This window comes from Tursiops truncatus, chromosome 2 (assembly GCF_011762595.2).
Source record: "Tursiops truncatus isolate mTurTru1 chromosome 2, mTurTru1.mat.Y, whole genome shotgun sequence".
Classification (NCBI taxonomy): domain Eukaryota; kingdom Metazoa; phylum Chordata; class Mammalia; order Artiodactyla; family Delphinidae; genus Tursiops; species Tursiops truncatus.
The window spans coordinates 26,663,415-26,684,022 of NC_047035.1; the positions used below are offsets into that span (position 1 = coordinate 26,663,415).

At 40.7% G+C, this 20,608-nt stretch overlaps 1 protein-coding gene across 15 annotated transcripts in view; it reads right to left on the reverse strand.

Moving 5' to 3' along the window:
- The window catches only part of GPATCH2L (G-patch domain containing 2 like), a 62,882-nt gene that overhangs the window by 18,488 nt on the left and 23,786 nt on the right, over positions 1-20,608 (reverse strand). For 4 of the 15 annotated variants that reach the window (XM_019920615.3, XM_019920590.2, XM_019920586.2 and 1 more), the window contains exons 6-8: positions 18,531-18,598; positions 17,484-17,538; positions 15,470-15,555 (exon numbers count right to left, since the gene is read on the reverse strand). In XM_019920615.3, the coding sequence (XP_019776174.1) occupies positions 15,470-15,555; positions 17,484-17,538; positions 18,531-18,598 (209 nt within the window). Of the gene's footprint in view, positions 1-15,469; positions 15,556-15,907; positions 15,989-17,483; positions 17,539-17,594; positions 17,635-18,530; positions 18,599-20,608 lie in introns of those variants that run through there. The other 11 variants (XR_002173349.3, XR_002173346.2, XM_019920607.2 and 8 more) reach the window with 6 other exon arrangements.

The following is a 20,608-nucleotide window of genomic DNA, read 5'->3' on the forward strand; positions in this document are numbered from 1 at the left end:
ACATTTAGGTTGCTTCTATACCTTGGCTATTGTAAATAGTGCTGCAATGAACATTGGGGTGCATGTATCTTTTTTTTTTAACATCTTTATTGGAGTATAATTGCTCCACAATGGTGTGTTAGTTTCTGCTTTATAACAAAGTGAATCAGCTATATATATACATATATCCCCATATCTCCTCCCTCTTGTGTCTCCCTCCCACCCTCCCTATCCCACCCTCTAGGTGGTCACAAAGCACCGAGCTGATCTCCCTGTGCTACGTGGATGCTTCCCACCAGCTATCCACTTTACACTTGGTAGTGTATATATGTCCATGCCACTCTCTCACTTTGTCCCAGCTTACCCTTCCCCCTCCCCATGTCCTCAAGTCCATTCTCTATGTCTGCGTCTTTATTCCTGTCCTACCCCTAGGTTCTTCAGAAACCTTTTTTTTTTTTCCTAGATTCCATATATATGTGTTAGCATATGGTATTTGTTTTTCTCTTTCTGACTTACTTCACTCTGTATGACAGACTCATTTTCTCTGGATATATGCTCAGGAGTGGACTGCTGGATCATATGATAATTCTATTTTTAGTTTTCTGAGGAACCTCCACACTGTTTTCTACAGTGGATGCACTAACTTACATTCCCACCAACAATGTAGGAGGGTTTCCTTTTCTCCACACCCTCTCCAGCATTTCTTATTTGTAGACTTTTTAATGATGGCCATTCTGACTGGCATGAGGTGGTACCTCTCTGTAGTTTTGATTTGCATTTCTCTAATGATTAGTGATGTTGAGCATCTTTTCATGTGCATTGTGGCCATCTGTATGTCTTCTTTGGAGAAATGTCTTTTTAGATCTTCTGCCCACTTTTTGACTGGGTTGTTTATTTTTTTTGCCATTGAGCTGCATGAGCTGTTTGTATATTTTGGAGATTGATCCCTTGTCAGTTGATTCGTTTGCAAATATTTTCTCCCATTCTGTGGGTTGTCTTTTTGTTTTGTTTATGGTTTCCTTTGCTGTGCAAAAGCTTTTAAGTTTAATCAGGTCCCATTTGTTTATTTTTGTTTTTATTTTCATTACTCGAGGAGGTGGATCCAAAAAGATATTGCTGTGATTTATGTCAAAGAGTGTTCTACCTATGTTTTCCTCTAAGAATTTTATAGTATCTGGTCTTATATTTAGGTCTTTAATCCACTTTGAGTTTATTTTTGTGTATGGTGTTAAGAGAATATTCTAATTTCATTCTTTTACAAGTAGCTGTCCAGTGTTTCCAGCTCCACTTATGGAAGAGACTGTCTTTTCTCCATTGTATATTCTTGCCTCCTTTTGTCGTAGATTAATTGACCACAGATGCATGGATTTATCTCTGGACTTTCTATCCTGTTCCATTGATTTGTATTTCTGTTTTTGTGCCAGTACCAATACTGTTTTGATGACTGTAGCTTTGTAGCATAGTCTGAAGTCAGGGAGCCTGATTCCTCCATCTCTGTTTTTCTTTCTCAAGATTGCTTTGGCTATTCCGGGTCCTTTGTGTCTCCATACAAATTTTAATATTTTTTGTTCTAGTTCTGTGAAAAATGCCATTGGTAATTTGATGGGGATTGCACTGAATCTGCAGATTGCCTTGGGTAGTACAGTCATTTTGACAATACTGATTCTTCCAATCCAAGAATATATTTTTCCATCTGTTTGTCTCATCTTCGATTTCTTTCATCAGTGTCTTATAGTTTTCGGAATACAGGTCTTCTGCCTCTTTAGGTAGGTTTACTCCTGGTATTATATTCTTTTTGATGCAATGGTAAAAGGGATTGTTTCCTTAATTTCTCTTTCTGATCTTTTGTTGTTAGTGTACAGAAATCAAAGAAATTTCTGTGTATTAATTTTGTATCCTGCAACTTTACAGAATTCACTGATGAGCTCTAGTAGTTTTCTGGTAGCATCTTTAGAATTTTCTATGTATAGTATCATGTCATCTGCAAACAGTGACGGTTTTACTTCTTCTTTTCCAATTTGGATTTCTTTCATTTCTTTTTCTTCTCTGATTGCCATAGCTAGGATGCTGGTATGCTATTTTAGTTCCCTACTTCCTCCTTCCTCTCAACCTAGATAGATCCTACCCCTGACTAAGGACCAAGCTGAGCCTCACGTTTATACAAAGCTTTCCTTGAACATCTTAGGCCTTATCTACCATGAATCATTATTTAACCGGTGTATACATATCTTTTTTCCCTAATGAGGCTAATCTCCTTGAGAACAGGGACTATATTTACATTTCTTTCATAATTTTCCAGTGACCTACCAACTTCCGCACAAGGCATATAGCTGATCCCCACTAAATATCTGTTGAAAAGAACTGATACGAATGACTACAAGTTCTAAAAACAAAATACTCAACTGTACACTTATAGGTGGTTAAAATGGTAAAAAAAAATTTTTTTTGGCCATGTCGCACAGCTTACAGGATCTTAGTTGCCCACCAGGATTGAACCCGGGCCCACAGCAATGAAAGTGTCAAGTCCTAACCACTGGACTGCCAGGGAATTCCCTAAAATGGTAAATTTTATGTTATGATATTTTACCACAATTTTTAAAACATAGCCAGAGTACAAAACATATAAAAAGGACTCTAATAAAATTATATCAGATGAACTCCTAATTCGTAGTCCTAGCTGGGGATTCAATCTCATGGCTTAATAGTCTTAAAACTGAAACCTCAGTCAAATCTAAAAGAACCTAGTTAGCAAGGCAACAAGACTACTGTTGAATGGGCAAATTTTCCTATTCAGAGGTCCCCAATCTGGCAACTTCCACAGTTTAAAAGCATATGGAGGGCTTCCCTGGTGGCGCAGTGGTTAGGAATCCGCTTGCCAATGCAGGCGACACAGCTTCGAGCCCTGGTCCTGGAAGATCCCACATGCCGCGGAGCAACTAAGCCCATGTGCCCCACAGCTACTGAAGCCTGCGCGCCTAGAGCCCATGCTCCACAACAAGACAGGCCACCACCAATGAGAAGCCCATGCACCACAACGAAGAGTAGACCCCACTCGCCGCAACCAGACAAAAGCCTGAGCACAGCAACGAAGACCCAACGCAGCCAAAAATAAATAAATAAAATAAATAAATTTTAAAAAAGCATATGGGCCTGTGTATGCACATGGGTTCTCTCTCTCTCTCTCTCTCTCTCTCTCTCTCTCTCTCTCTCTCTCACACACACACACACACACACACACACACACACACACACACACACTCTTTAAAGAGCAAAAGCTTAGGAGTCAATTCAATTTATAAATAAGAAAATAAAAGAATTTGACTGAAATCATAAGAAAACTTTTAGAATGCAACACTACACTACAACAGGTAGATATTTACAATATAAAGCCTGTGGTTTGGAAAATTCCACCAAATCACCTTATATTGATCATTTACATCTATACGGCAAAAGAGTTAACTGCAAGTTAGGTACTCCATGAATAGTTAATTCTGAAATCCCAAAGTGAAATGTAAGTATAAACATGTAAAATAGGGAAACAATCCATTTTTCATATCCTACAGAGTCCTGGGAATAAGTCTAAATCAGCATGCTGATTTAATAATTAGAAACATGGAGGACAGAACATCAAAGGTAGACAGGTCTAAATGCAGAGGTGATAATTTCCTTTGAAGCCAAAGACACAGGCAGAAAAGAAAGTGACACTACAAATTTTGTTTCTCCTCAAAACAGAAAAATGTACAGAATAGAACTTCCATTTTTTCCACAAACAAGGTACTTGAGTATTAACTATCCAAGCTCTTTGCTCTAATTCAATCATGCTTCTCCTAAAGACCTTCAGAAAGAGAAACAAGTCAAACAAAGGGTAACAGTTTACAGCCATGCTCTTCTTTACCTTAAGCTCACTAAAGGACTCTCCAAAACTTTTCAGATTAAATGTTAACACCATTTCTTCAAACTAAACTATGTTATTAGACAAGACAGTGGTTACCCTTGAGCTGTGGGTAGTAGGGGAAGAGGGACAGTGACTAGAAAAGGCACAGGGAACTTTTGGGATTCTTTCTGCTAATGTTCTGTTTCTGGATCTAGATGCTGGGTTACTTGGATACGGCTTCATGAAAATTCATCAGGTGTATATTTCTTGTACACTTCTCTGTATGTGTATTATCCTTCAATAAAAATTTTAATTAAAAAATATTGCTCTTTGGGCTTCCCTGGTGGTGCAGTGGTTGAGAGTCTGCCTGCCAATGCAGGGGACACGGGTTTGAGCCCTGGTCTGGGAAGATCCCACATGCTGTGGAGCAGCTAAGCCTGTGCACCACAACTACTAAGCCTGTGTTCTAGAGCCCGTGAGTCACAACTACTGAGCCCGCATGCCACAACTACTGAAGCCCGCGTGCCTAGACCCTGTGCTCCACAACAAGAGAAGCCACCGCAATGAGAAGCCTGCGCACTGCAACAAAGAGTAGCCCTGGCTCGCCGCAACCAGAGAAAAGCCCGCGCAGCAACAAAGACCTAACGCAGCCAAAAATAAATAAATAAAATAAAATAAATAAACTTATATATAAAAAAATATTGCTCTTCAAGGTCGATCAATGTTTATAAAATGCTAAGTTTTGACAGATGCAAAATAACAAGCAGAAGAAAAGCACTCAAAAGGGTTTTAAGATAGTAATTCTCAAAGTATTAACTTGAGCTAAATGAAATAAATACTGCCTTTTATTTACACACCATCCATCATTTCACAGCTCTGCATGTTTGATGTATGTCAGTAAGATGGTTGAAGGCACATATTATCACTCCTTTATGGATCTAGTAAGTAACATTTATCTCACATTTTCCAGGAATGACACATTTTGGAGTAAAAAGATGAAGCCATTTATGTACCAAAATGTTTACATTTTTAACCGCTTTAAATGGAAATATGGCAGTTTTTAAATGCTTATCTATTTCAGTAAAATGAAAATAAGTATTACTTACCTACTATTCTGCACATAGTTACTCACTGCACTATATTCTGCAATGTCCTTAGAAGGCTGCTGTGGACTCAAAGGCTTAGGTGGCCCTTGCACTACCAGCCCCTCTAGGCCTTGCTTCTTGGATCCCCACTCGTCCCTGCTCGGTGATGTTAAGGGCTTCAGGGTTAATTGTCCCTACGTTAAACGACCCCCCACCCTGACTGCTAAGCCTTCAGCCTGTAACTTCTCTGCAGTAAACGATCTACTTCTACCACCCCATTCCCACTCCTAATTGTTACGCCTTCAAATTTTGTAAATTCCTCTGGTTATAACTTAGGAAAGAACTGAAGGCTTTCTGAAACCAGGTAACACAGTTTATTAAGTCAATAACCTTATTTTGTTGTAAAAGTACATATTTCTGTGTGGACTATTGCCTTTCTACTCAGGAGGGTTTTTTTTTTGCTCCTTTCATTGTTTACTGAGTTTTTACTGAGCACTGGGTGGGTTCGGTGGTGAACACACAGACAGTCTCTTCCCTAATGGGCTTGTAGCCTAGTCCCATTTCCAGCTGCACAGCTTTCCTAGTTACAGAATCTGCATAAGAGAGAAACTGAGGCAGAGATAAAGAGAAGTCATGTTCATTCCTAAAATTCAGCTTAGTGCTCCTTCCCTCTTAAAACATTTCTCTTAAGATCATTTCCAGGTTGGAGAGCTATTTCAAAAGAAGTAGAATAACTTCACAACTTAGGGCTGAGTACAGAAGGTATATCTTCTCTGTGTGCCTTCCTAGTAAAGATATGGGGAGGGAGGATGAGACACAGCCGAACTGTTACAGTAGGACAGGTCCAAGTGAACCCTAGTAATGGTAGAGTTTACAGCTTGGGGAAATCTAATTTTCCCTACTTGGGAAAAACCTTAGAGCAGGGGTCCCCAACCCCTAGGCCACGGACAGCTACCAGTCCGCAGCCTGTTAGGAACCGGGCCGCACAGCAGGAGGTGAGTGGCGGGCAAGCGAGTCAAGCTTCATCTGCCGCTCCCCATCTCTCACATTACTGCCTGAACCATCCCCCATCCCCCCACCCTGTCTGTGGAAATACTGTCTTCCATGAAACTGGTGCCAAAAAGGTTGGGAACCGCTGCCTTAGAGGACAAAGAAGGACGGGAACTCAGAACGAGCCAGGGGAAAGTCAAGAGGAAGCTGGGTGCTCGGAGCAGGAGGGTTAAAGGAGACAGGAGATGAACCTGCCGTGCTGTGCAGCACATTAAGAACGTTAGGAGAGGCCTGCACAGGAGTGGAGAGCACTCTGTGTGGGCTGGAAGGGCCCCTTGTGTTCTTTGAGGACCTGTGCGTGGCGGCAGGCAACTGCTGCAGCTCAGCTTCCTATTCAAGAGGCAGTTCCAATTTTCTGTTTATCCCCCAAAATTCCATATCTATAAATTGTAGACATAAAGCATTAAGGAAGGGAAAGAAAAATAGACTGAACTATCCCCACCCCCATTTTCACTTAGAAGTATTTAACCACTTGGCTCCCTTTCTGTTTAATGTGTTATTTCTTTAATTCGTGTTGTTTTATTTTTGTATCATGTTACTTTTTTTTTCACTGTACACGGGCCTCACTCCTCTGGCCTCTCCCGTTGCGGAGCACAGGCTCCGGACGCACAGGCTCAGCGGCCATGGCTCACGGGCCCAGCCGCTCTGCGGCATGTGGGATCCTCCCGGACCGGGGCACAAACCTGGGTCCCCTGCATCGGCAGGCAGACTCTCAACCACTGCGCCACCAGGGAAGCCCAAAATAAACTGGTTTTTTGTTTGTTTGTTTGTTTTGTTTTTTTGCGATACATGGGCCTCTCACTGTTGTGGCCTCTCCCGTTGCGGAGCACAGGCTCCAGAAGCGCAGGCCCAGCCGCCATGGCTCACGGGCCCAGCCACTCCGAGGCGTGTGGGATTTTCCCGGACCGGGGCACGAATGTATCATGTTACTTTTTTGTAGACCTTTTATATTTTGGTTATTATAAACTACTACATTATTTTCGTTATTAAACTACTTTTTTGTATTCTGAAGAACAAAAAGAAAATTGTGTTCTTTTACTCTGTGTCGCTGTCTCACAAGACAGAAACTGAAAAGGGACAACACACAGGCGAGGCATCACAAAGGACAGGAGAAGAGTGTGAGCTTCCCCTTCTCACCAACACACAAACCCCCATCCTTATAGGTTGAACGGCAGAAGATTTAACTAGATTTTTAAAAACTCTTTTTAAGAGCAGTATACAGTTGCTTTTGTGTTGAACCATGTACTGTGTGAGGAGGGACAGGACCTTTCAATTATGCAGGGGCAAAAAAGGCTAAGTATTAGTTAAGCTAAAATCTCTACCAAGTTAAAACTTCCTTCTCAGTTGAAGTGGCATATGGTTATCAGAATCATGTAAGGAACTTTCACAAAATACACATCTCCCACCATGCTGGGATAGGAGAAGAATCTGTAATGTTTATTTTGAAATTCTTCCTCAGGTAATTCTCATAAGCTTCTACCTACTGTGAAAATTACTGAGCTAAAAAAAACAGACCAAATTCCCAAAGCCAAGCTAGTCCATAAAACAAATCTAAATATTTAACTTAAAGAATAACAGAATGACTAAATGAATATAAATGTAGATGAAAGTATTGTTCCCCAGTATGCAAGCAATGAACCCAGAGAAAAGACAGACAGCGAAGCTCACTCTTTTTCTGTTTCATCTGATCTGGGCCTCAGTACTCTTTGGGCACTACTTCTTTCACAGCATGAATGCCAGGTCAGTACTTCCCCTAAAAGCATCACATTCAGCAGCATTTCCCGAAAAGAACTTAGGGAGGTGGAGGTGGAATGAACATTAAAAATAATAAATACACTCTTTAAAAATTCTTACTTCAGGAAAAATCAGTAAATTCACTTCATAAATGTGAAGGTGAATGCTGAAGATTAACAATTAATTGAAAGAGTATTCTGTATATCCACACATAAACAAAACAAATCTATTTCATTTTTTACTGCAGGTAACTGAAAAGATCAGGTGAGTTGTTAAAACTGCAGTGTTACTTAGGAAACTAGGCAGATCACTATGTCCCTGGGGCAGGAATGTACTTTTAGGGAAAAACAAAAACAAAACTTACTTTGAGAAATACATGCATGTTTAATAGAACCAATGTTGGCAAAAAATAACTGAAGTGACTGCTTTAGATTTAGAACAAAGATGTTTAGAGTCACTCCTAAGGAAAGAAAACAATCTTTATCTGCCGATGGCAAGCGAATTTAAGGAATGGTTCACCTTCAAAAATCACTCATTTTAAAAACTCACTGAAAAGTTCACTTTTTGGTATGAAATAAAAATAAAATTTATTGGGAAAAGGTATTTATTTGCTGTACTTTTCCTTAAGCACACACAAATAAGTAACATCAGGAAAAAATTATTGATATTTCTAAGGACCATAGGTCATATACATCATATATTCCAATTATTCTCCTTAATTACTAATCTATTCACCTCAATTTTTTTTTTTTTTTTGTGGTACGCGGGCCTCTCACTGTTGTGGCCTCTCCCGTTGCGGAGCATAGGCTCCGGACGCGCAGGCTCAGCGGCCATGGCTCACGGGCCCAGCCGCTCTGCGGCATCTTCCTGGACCGGGGCACGAACCCGTGTCCCCTGCATCGGCAGGCGGACTCCCAACCACTGCGCCACCAGGGAAGCCCCACCTCAATTATTTTTAACAAAAATTTATGGAAGCCTACACTATGCTGGATGTGGAGAGGTTATATACAAGATGACTGAGCCAAGGGCCCGTCCACCAGGAGCTCACAACATAGTGAGGGAGGCCGATGCATAAAGAACTAACAGATACAAGACACTGAGCTGTAATCAAGGAACAAGGGAAGTGTGAAGGTAAATTGTGGTAAAAGAGGATTAAATCTAAGGACGTAGAAATCCCTTCCTCGCATATGATTTTTACCTTCAGGCTTAACTGACATTTATCAAACACCCAGTAGGGGAAATGTATTTTCACAGACTTGCACGTATGAGAGGATCCAGGCCTTCTGACACTAGAAGCAGCCAGAGAGAGAAAACGACCTCACAATTAGAGGACACAAAGGAGCTTTATCTAATAGGAAGAGATCCTAGCAATCCCACTAGTGTTTTCACGCAAACCTAACTAACCCTCAGCAGTCTACGACAAACTGCTCACTAGCACCTGAAAATTCTCCGTAATCTACTTCCCTTGGCTGGGCCAAGGTTAGCATATCATGAAGCTGTTTCATGTCACCCACAGGAACAGAATAGTTTCACATCAGTTGGAAGGATGGGTATATTACAATAGCAAAACAGAGAGAGAGAAAATGCTTTCATCATTCCACTCTGGCAGTAAGATGCCAGCTGGCTGAGAGCTGCTATAAACAAGACTGTCCAACAGCGGACAAAAGATTCCAGAACTGTGTACTATATAATGGGAATTCCAGTAGGATTGGGCAGCCTTATGGACAACATTAGAGCAGAAACATTTTCTAACACATGACCAAAACCAAGGCACTAAAGAGGTGAGCAAGAGCTGCTGTGCATCACAGCATCCCAACAGATAGAGGACTAATAAAAGGTTCTTTCCCCCAAGCCCTGAGGTAAAACCTGAGGCTGTTTACTATGGCTCCAAAGGTCAAAATAAACAGTATGAATTGAGTCTTCTTTTTGCTCTTTGAAACTCCTTGTCAAGTGGCACAGCCAGCTGGGCACACAACTCTGATATGCAGATCATAACGTTTGTGAACAGATAAAATGAATTACAATGAGTGCAGCCTATCACATTTCAACTCTCTATCGGGCAGGAAGGTCTCTCTTTTTCACCCAGCACTGTCCAAATGACTCCTCTTATAGTCCACCTGAGGTCATTTTAAGCACCTCAGGAAGCTGTACTACTTCTCATTAGCAAACAACTCTGGAAGCCAACTCAAGGTTTGTAAAACTGCAATTATCCTAAGAACAGTGTAGGGTGGTAACTATATAACAAAAATAATAATTTTAGCTACCAGTATGCTAAATATTCAAATATATTATTTCATTTTGAGCCCCACTAGCCCCCAAAATATTAATATTTTCATTTTCAAGGTGAGGAAATTGAGGTATGGGGAGGTTAAGTCTTTCACCCAGGTAAAGCCAAGATTCTTACCTGAGTCTGCCTCACACTAATATGAGATTAAGAAGGAATAAATGGAAATGGTGATACATTACCAAGTCACCACCCCAAATAGAGGAAAGGTCAGGAAAGTTGGAGAAAACTCAAAACTGCCGCAAGATACTCAAAAACTACAACTGGTGACTTGTGTATCACACAAAGAGATGTAGCAATTGATAAGTTCCAGTTATGGTTTTCTAAGACAATAATGGTTAAAAAAGAAAAAAAAAAGCTATCCTTCACAATCAATAAATCTCTCATTTTGGGAAAAGCTGCCTACAGCACTAGTTCCTTATTACCATTCCATGACTGTGTCCTTGACAGCAATACCACCGCCTCTACCAGAACACCAATCACACCATCTGCTGTTGGAGCAGCAGCAATCCTTAATACCGGAACCAAGTCTTACTACTTTAATAGCAACAGCCCAATACCAGCAACCAAAACAACCAAACCAAAACAGCTGGTTTACAAATTTCATCTGGGTACCCTGCCCACTACCCACACACCCACCCACCAACTCTGCCCATTTGTTAATCACTATGTGCTGGGCACTGCACTAGACCCTAGCACTCTCTTCCTCACCTGCAGCAGTTCTCCAAAGCTACGTGAAGCCCAGGGTTCTACCTCCCATATAGAACTATGCTCAGAACAGCAAAGCACAGAGCTCATACCAATTATGAAATGGGATTTCCTGCTAAGCAAATTACAAAGCACCAGTCATAAAACCACATGCATTTAGGGTGATAGTTCCCAACGCTGGCTGTATATTAGAGATACCTGGGAGCTTCAAAATACTGCTAATGCCTGGGCCTCATCCCAGGCCGATTAAATCAGAATCTTGGGACCTGGTGGCCCAGCATGGATATATTTTTTAAAGCTTCTCAGGTGATTCAAGAGTACAGCCAGGGATGAAAACCACCAAACTTACTTATTTCTAGAGTGGCACTTCTGAAAACCGCTTAGCCCCACAAATCGATTAGGTGGTACAAAGACTCGCTCTCATTGCACTTGCCATGTGGGCTGTATTAAAATGACACATCAATCAAACGTTCTCTTAAAATCAAGGTCCTGTTATTTCTTTGTTTATAGCAATGAAATTCTAAACAAGAGAGTACCTTGAGGTCACTCATCGCCCCCCAGCGGTCCCCAGGCCTCACGCAGAGACCAGAGCTGTGTTAAGGCTCCAGCAGTGAGGAAGGGGGTTGTTGAGGAGCACTCCCTCTCACACAGCTGAGGGTTTGGGGGAGTGGAACTGGCCATGTCCAGGCAGCAGGCAGCCTCAGCTCAGTAACCCGAAAGGAGGAAATCTTCACCGTTCAGGCATGATTATCAAACTCTTTGTGCTCTTACAGGAGAGTAATTATAGGCACGTGAAAAAAGGGAAGCACTCCCCAAGGAACTCTTCCTCACATGCTTCCCAAGAGGCAGTAGGGCCATTAAAAATTCCATGATGAAGAGGAAAAACAGCCTGGGAACAGCCAGGAGGCAATACAGCAAATTAATACACCAGCCCTCCTCGGGGAAAGCTGTGATAAAACAGGAAACACTTCTCTCTTCGCAAAATAAAATTATACCCCTAATGATAACATAGTCACCACACACACACACACACACACACACACGCGCACACACACACACACAAATCGTTCTAATAATGGGTATGAAATTCCCAATGCTGCCCAGATGCTTTGAAAGAAATCTTTTCCTACTACAAATAAAATAGAATAAGAAAAAGATAAAATTTCCATTCGAAACAGTTTTTCATACGGTCATTCACCTGCCTCTTCCCTACCACCAGCACTCTTTAACATTCCTTCCTAGGTGCCAGGCTTTGTTAAACAGTCCACTCTTTACAAAGCCCACCATCCACTTGTGAATCTGATCTCATCAGTCAGCCACACTGGAGCTAGACTGCTCCTTCTCTACTGACTACTTAGCGGGCAGGGACCCTGCTATTAGGGAAAACAGGGAGCCCCGAGGGCTAAGTGAGACCATCATCCACATTTCCTAAAACCTGCATAGGTCACTTGTGCTGACCATTTCCCACAGATCAGGGGTTGCCAAACCATTGATTGTGCACCCTCACCAGGAAAAAATCTGAACAAACCCTCCTTATATATGTAATACACACACATAAAACAAAAATATGTGCTGCTAGACTAATATATGTACAACTGAAAGCAAAAAAAAAATTTTAAGGATGATAATAAGTAACTGTATTTATTTAAAATACATTTAAAAATTTTTTAAATTTCTTCCCTCTACCCCAAAGAACCTTCATGTTTGCAACCTACTTTGTATCCACTGGCCCAGGAATGATGTCAGGCAGGACAAGGATGAGCTATAATTGCCCACATTCTCTCATCTTGCTTTCAGCAATGGTCTGAAGCAATAAGCAATATTTCCCTAGAGCTGAGTGCACCAGAAACACAGCCTAGGCTTCCTTATGTTTCCAAGTCCAGCCACCAGCACTGCTGGTAAAAGAACGAAGATAATGATGTGGGTAATGAGATACACAAAGAAACAAGAAGCTCACACCCACTCCAACCAGGATAAGGCCTTAAAGGCAACAGGAAACCTGATAAAAGCATGGATACCAATCTCAGCACAGCACAGTTCTAGGCAGCAAAGGTAAAGGGAGAAAGGCAAATAATACACTTTCAGCATCTGACATGACATGGTGTTACTTATACAGTCCTTCCAAAGACCACACACAGCCATGATTTTATTTGGTATTAAGACAAACAGCTGTGTTGGTGGGAATGTAAATTGATACAGCCACGATGGAGAACAATATGGAGGTTCCTTAAAGAACTAAAAACAGAACTACCGTATGACCCAGCAATCCCACTACTGGGCATATACGCTGAGAAAACCGTAATTCAAAAAGATGGGGCTTCCCTGGTGGCGCAGTGGTTAAAAATCCACCTGCTAATGCAGAGGACACAGGTTTGAGCCTTGGTCCTGGAAGATCCCATGTGCTGTGGAGCAACTAAGCCCGCAAGCCACAACTACTGAGCCCAACCAGAGAAAGCCTGCGTGCAGCAATGAAGGGCCAACGCAGCCAAAAATAAAAATAAAATTTAAAAATTTATTAAAAAAACAAACAAAACAAAAACAAAAAGGGGCTTGTAACACAATGTTCACTGCAGCACTATCTACAATAGCCAGGACATGGAAGCAACCTAAGTGTCCATCGACAGATGAATGGATAAAGAAGATGTGGCACATATATACAGTGGAATATTACTCAGCCATAAAAAGAAACGAAATTGAGTTATTTGTAGTGAGGTGGATGGACCTAGAGTCTGCAGACTCTAAGTCAGAAAGAGAAAAACAAATACCGTATGCTAACACATATATATGGAATCTAAAAAAAAGAAAAAAAAAGGTTCTGAAGAACCTAGGGGCAGGACAGGAATAAAGATGAAGATGCAGCGAATGGACATGAGGACACAGGGAGGGGGAAGGGTAAGCTGGGATGAAGTGAGAGAGTGGCATGGACTTATATACACTACCAAATGTAAAATAGCTAGCTAGTGGGAAGCAGCCGCATAGCACAGGGAGATCAGCTCGGTGCTCTGTGACCACCTGGAGGGGTGGGATAGGGAGGGTGGGAGGGAGACGCAAGAGGGAGGAGATATGGGGATATATGTATACGTATAGCTGACTCACTATGTTATACAGCAGAAACTAACACAACATTGTAAAGCAATTATACTCCAATAAAGATGTTAAAAAAAAAAGACAAATAGCTGGAGGACTGCTTTCGTATGGATTGAAATCTCGTCTTCCAAGACAGCCTGAGCACCACCACCTCTAAGAAAAGCTCCCTGAGCCTGAGTGAGGAGCTGCTCCTCTGTGCTGCTATCACTCTGGTGCACACCTTTAGGCACTTGTCACTACAAATTGTAGTTCTCCATTTCCACACCTGACCTTCCCATGAGGATAGAAGCTCATGAGGATAGATAGGGGCAGTACCTAAACAAAGTGCCTGGCACACAGTAGGGAGTCAGCAAATGATGAATGAATGATGACTAAACAGCATGCAACTAAAGAAAAGGCCTTACAGCAATTTATTAAGATCCCCTAATCCTCCAAGTTCTTAGTTAACACCATGTGTGATAGTCTCTCTTTTCAAATGACTTTCCCTATTGAAATACTACTTTTCCAGTAGAAGGCTAGGCAGTAGGTTATAGTGCAGAGTTTATTATTACAGCCCACAGCAGAAGTTCTAACTGTATCCATGAAAGAATAATTTCTTTGTGCAGCCTTTACCCCAAATCTATGAACATATCCACTTAAGAATATGTTAGGAAGAAAAACAGAAAAAAAAAAATCATCAGAACCTTGGAAAAAAATTCTTTGTGCCACTAGAAGTAATAAAAGTTCTATGGTTCAGCCTATTAGTTGCTCCTTGTGCACAAAAACCTGCTAGGGCATGCCATCACTGAAACCATATTTACTCTGCATGTCACCCAACTTAAGAGAATTTATATTCAGAGGCACTGGTTTCATTCTGCTATGTAGGTGCAGGATTCTTTCTGACAAATATATACTGAATGCCCAGTAAGTGCCAGACACTGTGTTAGGTACTGGGGACATATCAGGGAACAAGACAAGGTCCCAGAACCTAGAAGCTTATATTCTAATGAGAAACCGGGGGGGAAGTAGGAAGAAAAAAAAAAAACAATAAACAAAGTCATTTCAGACTGTGACTAAAGCTCTAAAGGAAAGAGATAATGAATGGTGAGTGGCACAGGTGGCCCCTTTAGACAGGGCGGTCTGAGAGGTCCTCCCTGAGGAGGTGGCCTGAGCTGAGGTGAGAAGGAGCCAATCATGGGAAGAGCTCTAAGAAGGCAGTCCAGGCAAAGGGAACACGTGTGAAGGTTCAGCGGCAGGAAAGGGTTGCAATTTTTGAAGAACAAAATGGAGCTCCCTGGCGCAGCTGGATCTCTTCCCCATGAGGAGGACAAAGTCTATGAAAGGAGGCTGGACATGAAGGCAGGAGTCAGATCATGCAGGGTTTTGCAGGTCATGGCAAGGACTATTAATAATGTTCTTTGAGGAAGGGGCTTCTAGGAGAAGGAATACGGAATAGGAGCCAGAACTTAGGTCAAAGTTGAGATTTAAATCACATCCTAGCCATGTGACCAAAGGAGAGAACTTCAACACTCTGCCTCAGTTTCTGCACCTATAAAACAACTACTGACCTCAAAACGTTGTTGAAAAGATCAAATTGGATAGTATACACTAACATACTCTAATTTGCAAAGTAGTGTTATACAAAGGAAATAGTATCATCTAGAAAAGAAGTCACTCGAAGACAATTACCTGGCAGAGCAGTGTGCTGGTGAACATCTTCGGTGAGAAGCATCAGCAAGAACATCCAGGGAGTAAAGGGGAGAAAGAGGATTAAACTGCAGGAATAAATGAGATTATTTCAGTATGGCTTATATGAAACAGACCTGATCCTAAAGGGCTACCTGCTACTTGCTTACTTTTGCCCTTTCACTGTTCAACTCTCTTGCCATACACAGACACCATTCAATAAAGCTGTGCATATTCAACAGTGTACCCAAGAATGTAGCATAACTGATCTAGCACGCCTCAAAAACCAGACTACTCCTTGGTAAGCAACAATTTTTCAAAAACTTCTGATACACAATAATTACTTAAATGGCAAAAGATAGTACTTTCTAACTAACATAAAGGGAACTCATGCCTACTGATTATCAGCCCTTGTTCCCAAGAATACTAGCATGAAATTACCTTTTCATTTCCTTATCCTGGCAGATGTTTCCAGTGAATAACTGGTTAGCACATACCAGCAGCAGTGTAGTGGAAACAGAACTAGATTAAGAATTAGAATACCCAACGTTTAGTTCCAGCCTACAACTGAGTTGCCATATATTAAAAAACCACAAAATCTCTTTGACCTTTACTATCCTCATCTGTAAAATAGACGTATCACTATCTGTCTTACCTATTTTATGGGATTATTGTGAGGGCTACATAAAATATTACTTTCGGTTTAACAAGTTATTTCAGTTTCTCATCTGTAAAACACCTATTCACCTCAAAAGGGGGCTGTAAGGATCAACTAGGACACTGTAATAAAAGTACCTCACTTTATGTTGGCTACCTTTCTTTGGATTTTTTCCACAATAAGTACTCCTTCCCCAAAATTTGAGAAGTAAATATATATCAACACTAGAAGAACACTGAAATGGTAATTTCAAAGGGACTTAAAAAGTATACAAACTAAGCAACTGTTCTGTCATAGAGGTTCCAGTCTCAATGTTGTATGACTTTGGGCAAATAGCTTAAACCTCATTTGTAAATAACACATCTCATTTGTAAATAACAGATCTGGACTAGGTGATCATCACAGGTCTCTTTGCCTTTAGATCCTCTGATGCAAACACAATTAATACCCTAGCTTAGTGTTCCCCAAACTGCAATCTCTCACATCCCACCTTAATGACTTTCTCTTTATCTGCCCACCACCTGCTCTACTTCTTATTTAATATTTTTCTTCATATCAATTATCTTTACTCACCCTTGTCCTTACTATATTTCTATGAAATAACAAGTTTGATAGAATGATCACATGTTTCTAAAGTAAATTATTGGAACTTAAAGTAAAAATTCTGTATCCACAAGCCATCTAAAATCATATAATAAATACACACCAGTTACGTGTACCACTGTTCTAGTTCATTTTGAAACAGTAACTTCAAGATGAAAGTTCCAAGTCTAAAATGTTTATCAACTTAACAAGCTAATAAGCAGTCAAACAAAACAAAACAAAACAAAAAAACGATGGAGCGATAGAAAGCCTGAGAATTTTTACCTATCAGTCTTCATCTATTTTACAACTAATCATCAAGGTAAAGCAACCTCTCTCCCAGCAAAACTCAAAAGCCTCAAACGTTAAAGGAACATATTGAGAGTCACTGTCAGTAATTTTAAAATTATGACCCCTATAAAGGATTAGACATGCCAAGGGCCCCCTCAGGGGTAGCTAGGGTAAAAGAGTAAGAGGCTCTAGGCCTCGATCCCACTTTACTCAAAGTAGCTCTACCTTCCTCTGCTTCATATGTTTAGGATTCAACACTGTACTTCTCAGCACAGGATGCTGATGCATTCTGATTTCTTACTGCAAAGTTCGAAACCAGAATGACAACTGCATTCCTATGAAATATGTGTTGTAAGTAATAAACTGAAGGTCACAAGTTGAAACTAAAAAGGGGAATTAGTGACAGTTCTTATCAGTGAATACTAGATATTCTTGGAAAACAGTCCTCCAAGAAAATCAGAGTAACATAAGGAACAAGAACCTTACCTCATGTGCACAAGCAGAAATGTGAGGAAAATCAGAAGCCAACGCTTTATTCTTTCTAAAGAAAAGGAAATCAAATGATAAAATAAAGATGACAAAGAAAAGCAATCTCACCTGATTTCGTTCTCTTTTCCCAGCTGATGGTAACCAGAAACTAAAGAGAGGGAGAGAATAAGAGCAAAGAAAACAATAAAAGAAGTGGTAGGAACATTATTAGAGAGAAGATAAAAAGATGTTGGGTTAATGAAGACAAAGAAATGAGGAAAAAAATGGAGTTGGAAGAGAAAAGGAGAGAGATGTTAAATGTGTATGAACTTTTTTGCAGAAAATAACTCTTCAAAGTAAAAAGCCTTTTAATGGAATGTAGAAGACTAGACACTTTTAAAAAAACTCAAGATGGTGGTGTGACACCCATGCACTCTCAGCTGTGCAATAAGAACAGGATCCCCAATTCAACAAAGGCATAAACCACATCTTGCCTGTTTTATAGATTAAAACTTCAACCAGGCTGGATGGGTATAGGAGTATAACTGGATACTGACCATGACATGTAGTGGAGACACCAAAGAGCCAATCATGTTAGGGGACAAGGCTGTCACAAGAAAGGGTGGAATGATTTTCCTATAGCTACACATAGGCTTTCCAGTGGCACTTATCACAGTAGTTAGAACAAAAAGATATCTCTCTGTCTAGAGGTCTAAAAATGGGAAGACCATATAGGAGAATACAGAGGCAATCAGCCATTTTGAACAAAAAAATTTTTAAGAGACAGAAAAATGAATTTAAAATATAATATCCTTATTGGAGGCTACTTTTATAATGCAGCACCTATAGACATAAATAGCAAAGAAATAAAAACTAGTCTAGAAAGGAAAAAAAATCACTCTCGTGAGTTTAGGGTGTTAGCCATTTTAACTGTTATAAAGTACCCATCTTTAAAACCTTCTTTTTCAGCTCTACAATCGAATTTTTAGGTTCTTTCATAAAACGTTCCCCTGCTGCCTCCTTCAAGGAAAAGGCTAAGATAGCCAGTAAATACATAATACTTACTCTTTCTGCCGAGGGTCACTAATGAGGTGGCCTATCCTCTCAGTACCCAAATTACTCATGCTGGACTCCTGAAAAGGCAAAGAAGATAACAGTGTCATCTAACCACAGAAACAAATATGTAAGTATGATCTGTCATCAAGCTCATGTTTTCCCATAATTATACCAGCAACCCCAAAGCACAAGTCAGATTGTCAATCTTAAAATCCAACAGCGCCTTTTTGTGGGACTCTACTGTTAAAGTACTGTATGTTATTATAAACTTATTTTTCTCTAGTGATCAAAAAAAAGTCATTATAAACATTTTTTTTTACTATATACAGTATTTTAATATAGTGAGTAATACCTCTTAGAGTTATTAAAGTGTATCAAAATAGAAACACTTGGGGCTTCCCTGGTGGCGCAGTGGTTGAGAGTCTGCCTGCCAATGCAGGGGACACGAGTTCGAGCCCTGGTCTGGGAAGATCCCACATGCCGTGGAGCAACTAGCCCCGTGAGCCACAATTACCAAGCCTGCGCGTCTGGAGCCTGTGCTCCACAACAAGAGAGGCCCGCGCACTGCGATGAAGAGTGGCCCCCGCTTGCCGCAACTAAAGAAAGCCCTCGCACAGAAACGAAGACCCAACACAGCCATAAATAAATAAATAAATAAAATTAAAAAAAAAAAAGAAACACTTTAAAAAAAATCCAACAGCAGCCAATTTTTTTTTTTTTTTCACGGTACTCGGGCCTCTCACTGTTGTGGCCTCTCCCGTTGCGTAGCACAGGCTCCGGACGCGCAGGCTCAGCGGCCATGGCTCACGGGCCTAGCCGCTCCGTGGCATGTGGGATCTTCCCGGACTGGGGCACGAACTCGTGTCCCCTGCATCGGCAGGTGGACTCTCAACCACTGCGCCACCAGGGAAGCCCAGTAGCCAATTTTTAACAGGCCAGCACACCAATATCCCTAGAGTCATATGGTTTTAGCCTCAAGAGCCTTCATAATGGTATATTTACTGAGTCCTCACTGGTAACACCTAAGTATCTACTAACTAAATGTATACATGTCAAAGGACTTTTGTAACTTACAAAAATCGTCACCCTGTATTTTGCCTGTTAAACATGTCCTAAAGTAAAAATAGAAGTCTGTACAAATTGCTTCTTAAATTTCTGGTTCTCAAGATTGTAATATGAAATCATATCCAGAACACCACAAGCAATTCAGAAACTAATCATATCCAAAAAACTGGAAAATGGCAGAAGGCACTCACCCTACATTTAATGTGAGTACACTTACAGTGAACATCTATCACAGAACCTTGGGATGCGTACCAACAGTACAGGAGCAAGAGTTACACGCATATGAGCAAGTGTTAAGATGAGAGAGCGTAAGTCATAGACATGAATGTCAAAAATGTCAAGCCTGGTACTCAAACACATTTGTTTCTGAGCAAATATTATTATCTGCATTTGTCTATGTGTGTGGATTAGCCTAAATATTAGGGTACACATTTTAGCAGAACTGGCTATAGAAAAATTAATTTGAGGTCAGATTTCAGGTGGGATTGGAGCTAAATGAAAAGGCTTCACATACTGTATTCTTCATATTCTTCACTCCTTACACCTATGCCTCCTGGTCACAGACAAAGCCACGGTAATGGGGCCAAAGGAAAAGATGGGTGAAAAATGAGCTATTTGTTACAGCAGAAAAATTATTAACTTAAAGTGCCATAATGTTTAAATTTACAGTTTATTACTGTGTAAATTACAAGCAGTACTTTGCGTAATTAGCAGCTCGCTGGCAGGGAGCTGTGAATGAAACTCATTATTTATGATTACAATTTAGAAAAAGAGAAGAGAGATGGGGGAGGGAGAAGAAGGGGGGCAGAACAGTGACCTCTGGTAGAAATGACAAATATCCCTTTAAGGTGATGAAGATGAATTAAACAAGTAAATATTATCCTATTCATCTGAAATCATTAAAGACACATCCAATAGGCCCTACTCTCCTTCCATGCAAGCTAAAGGGAGCCTCCAGGATGAAATGATTTACCTCCATAGAAGCGGAAGGCTCTTATTTTATAGGAGCTGAAACAAAGTAA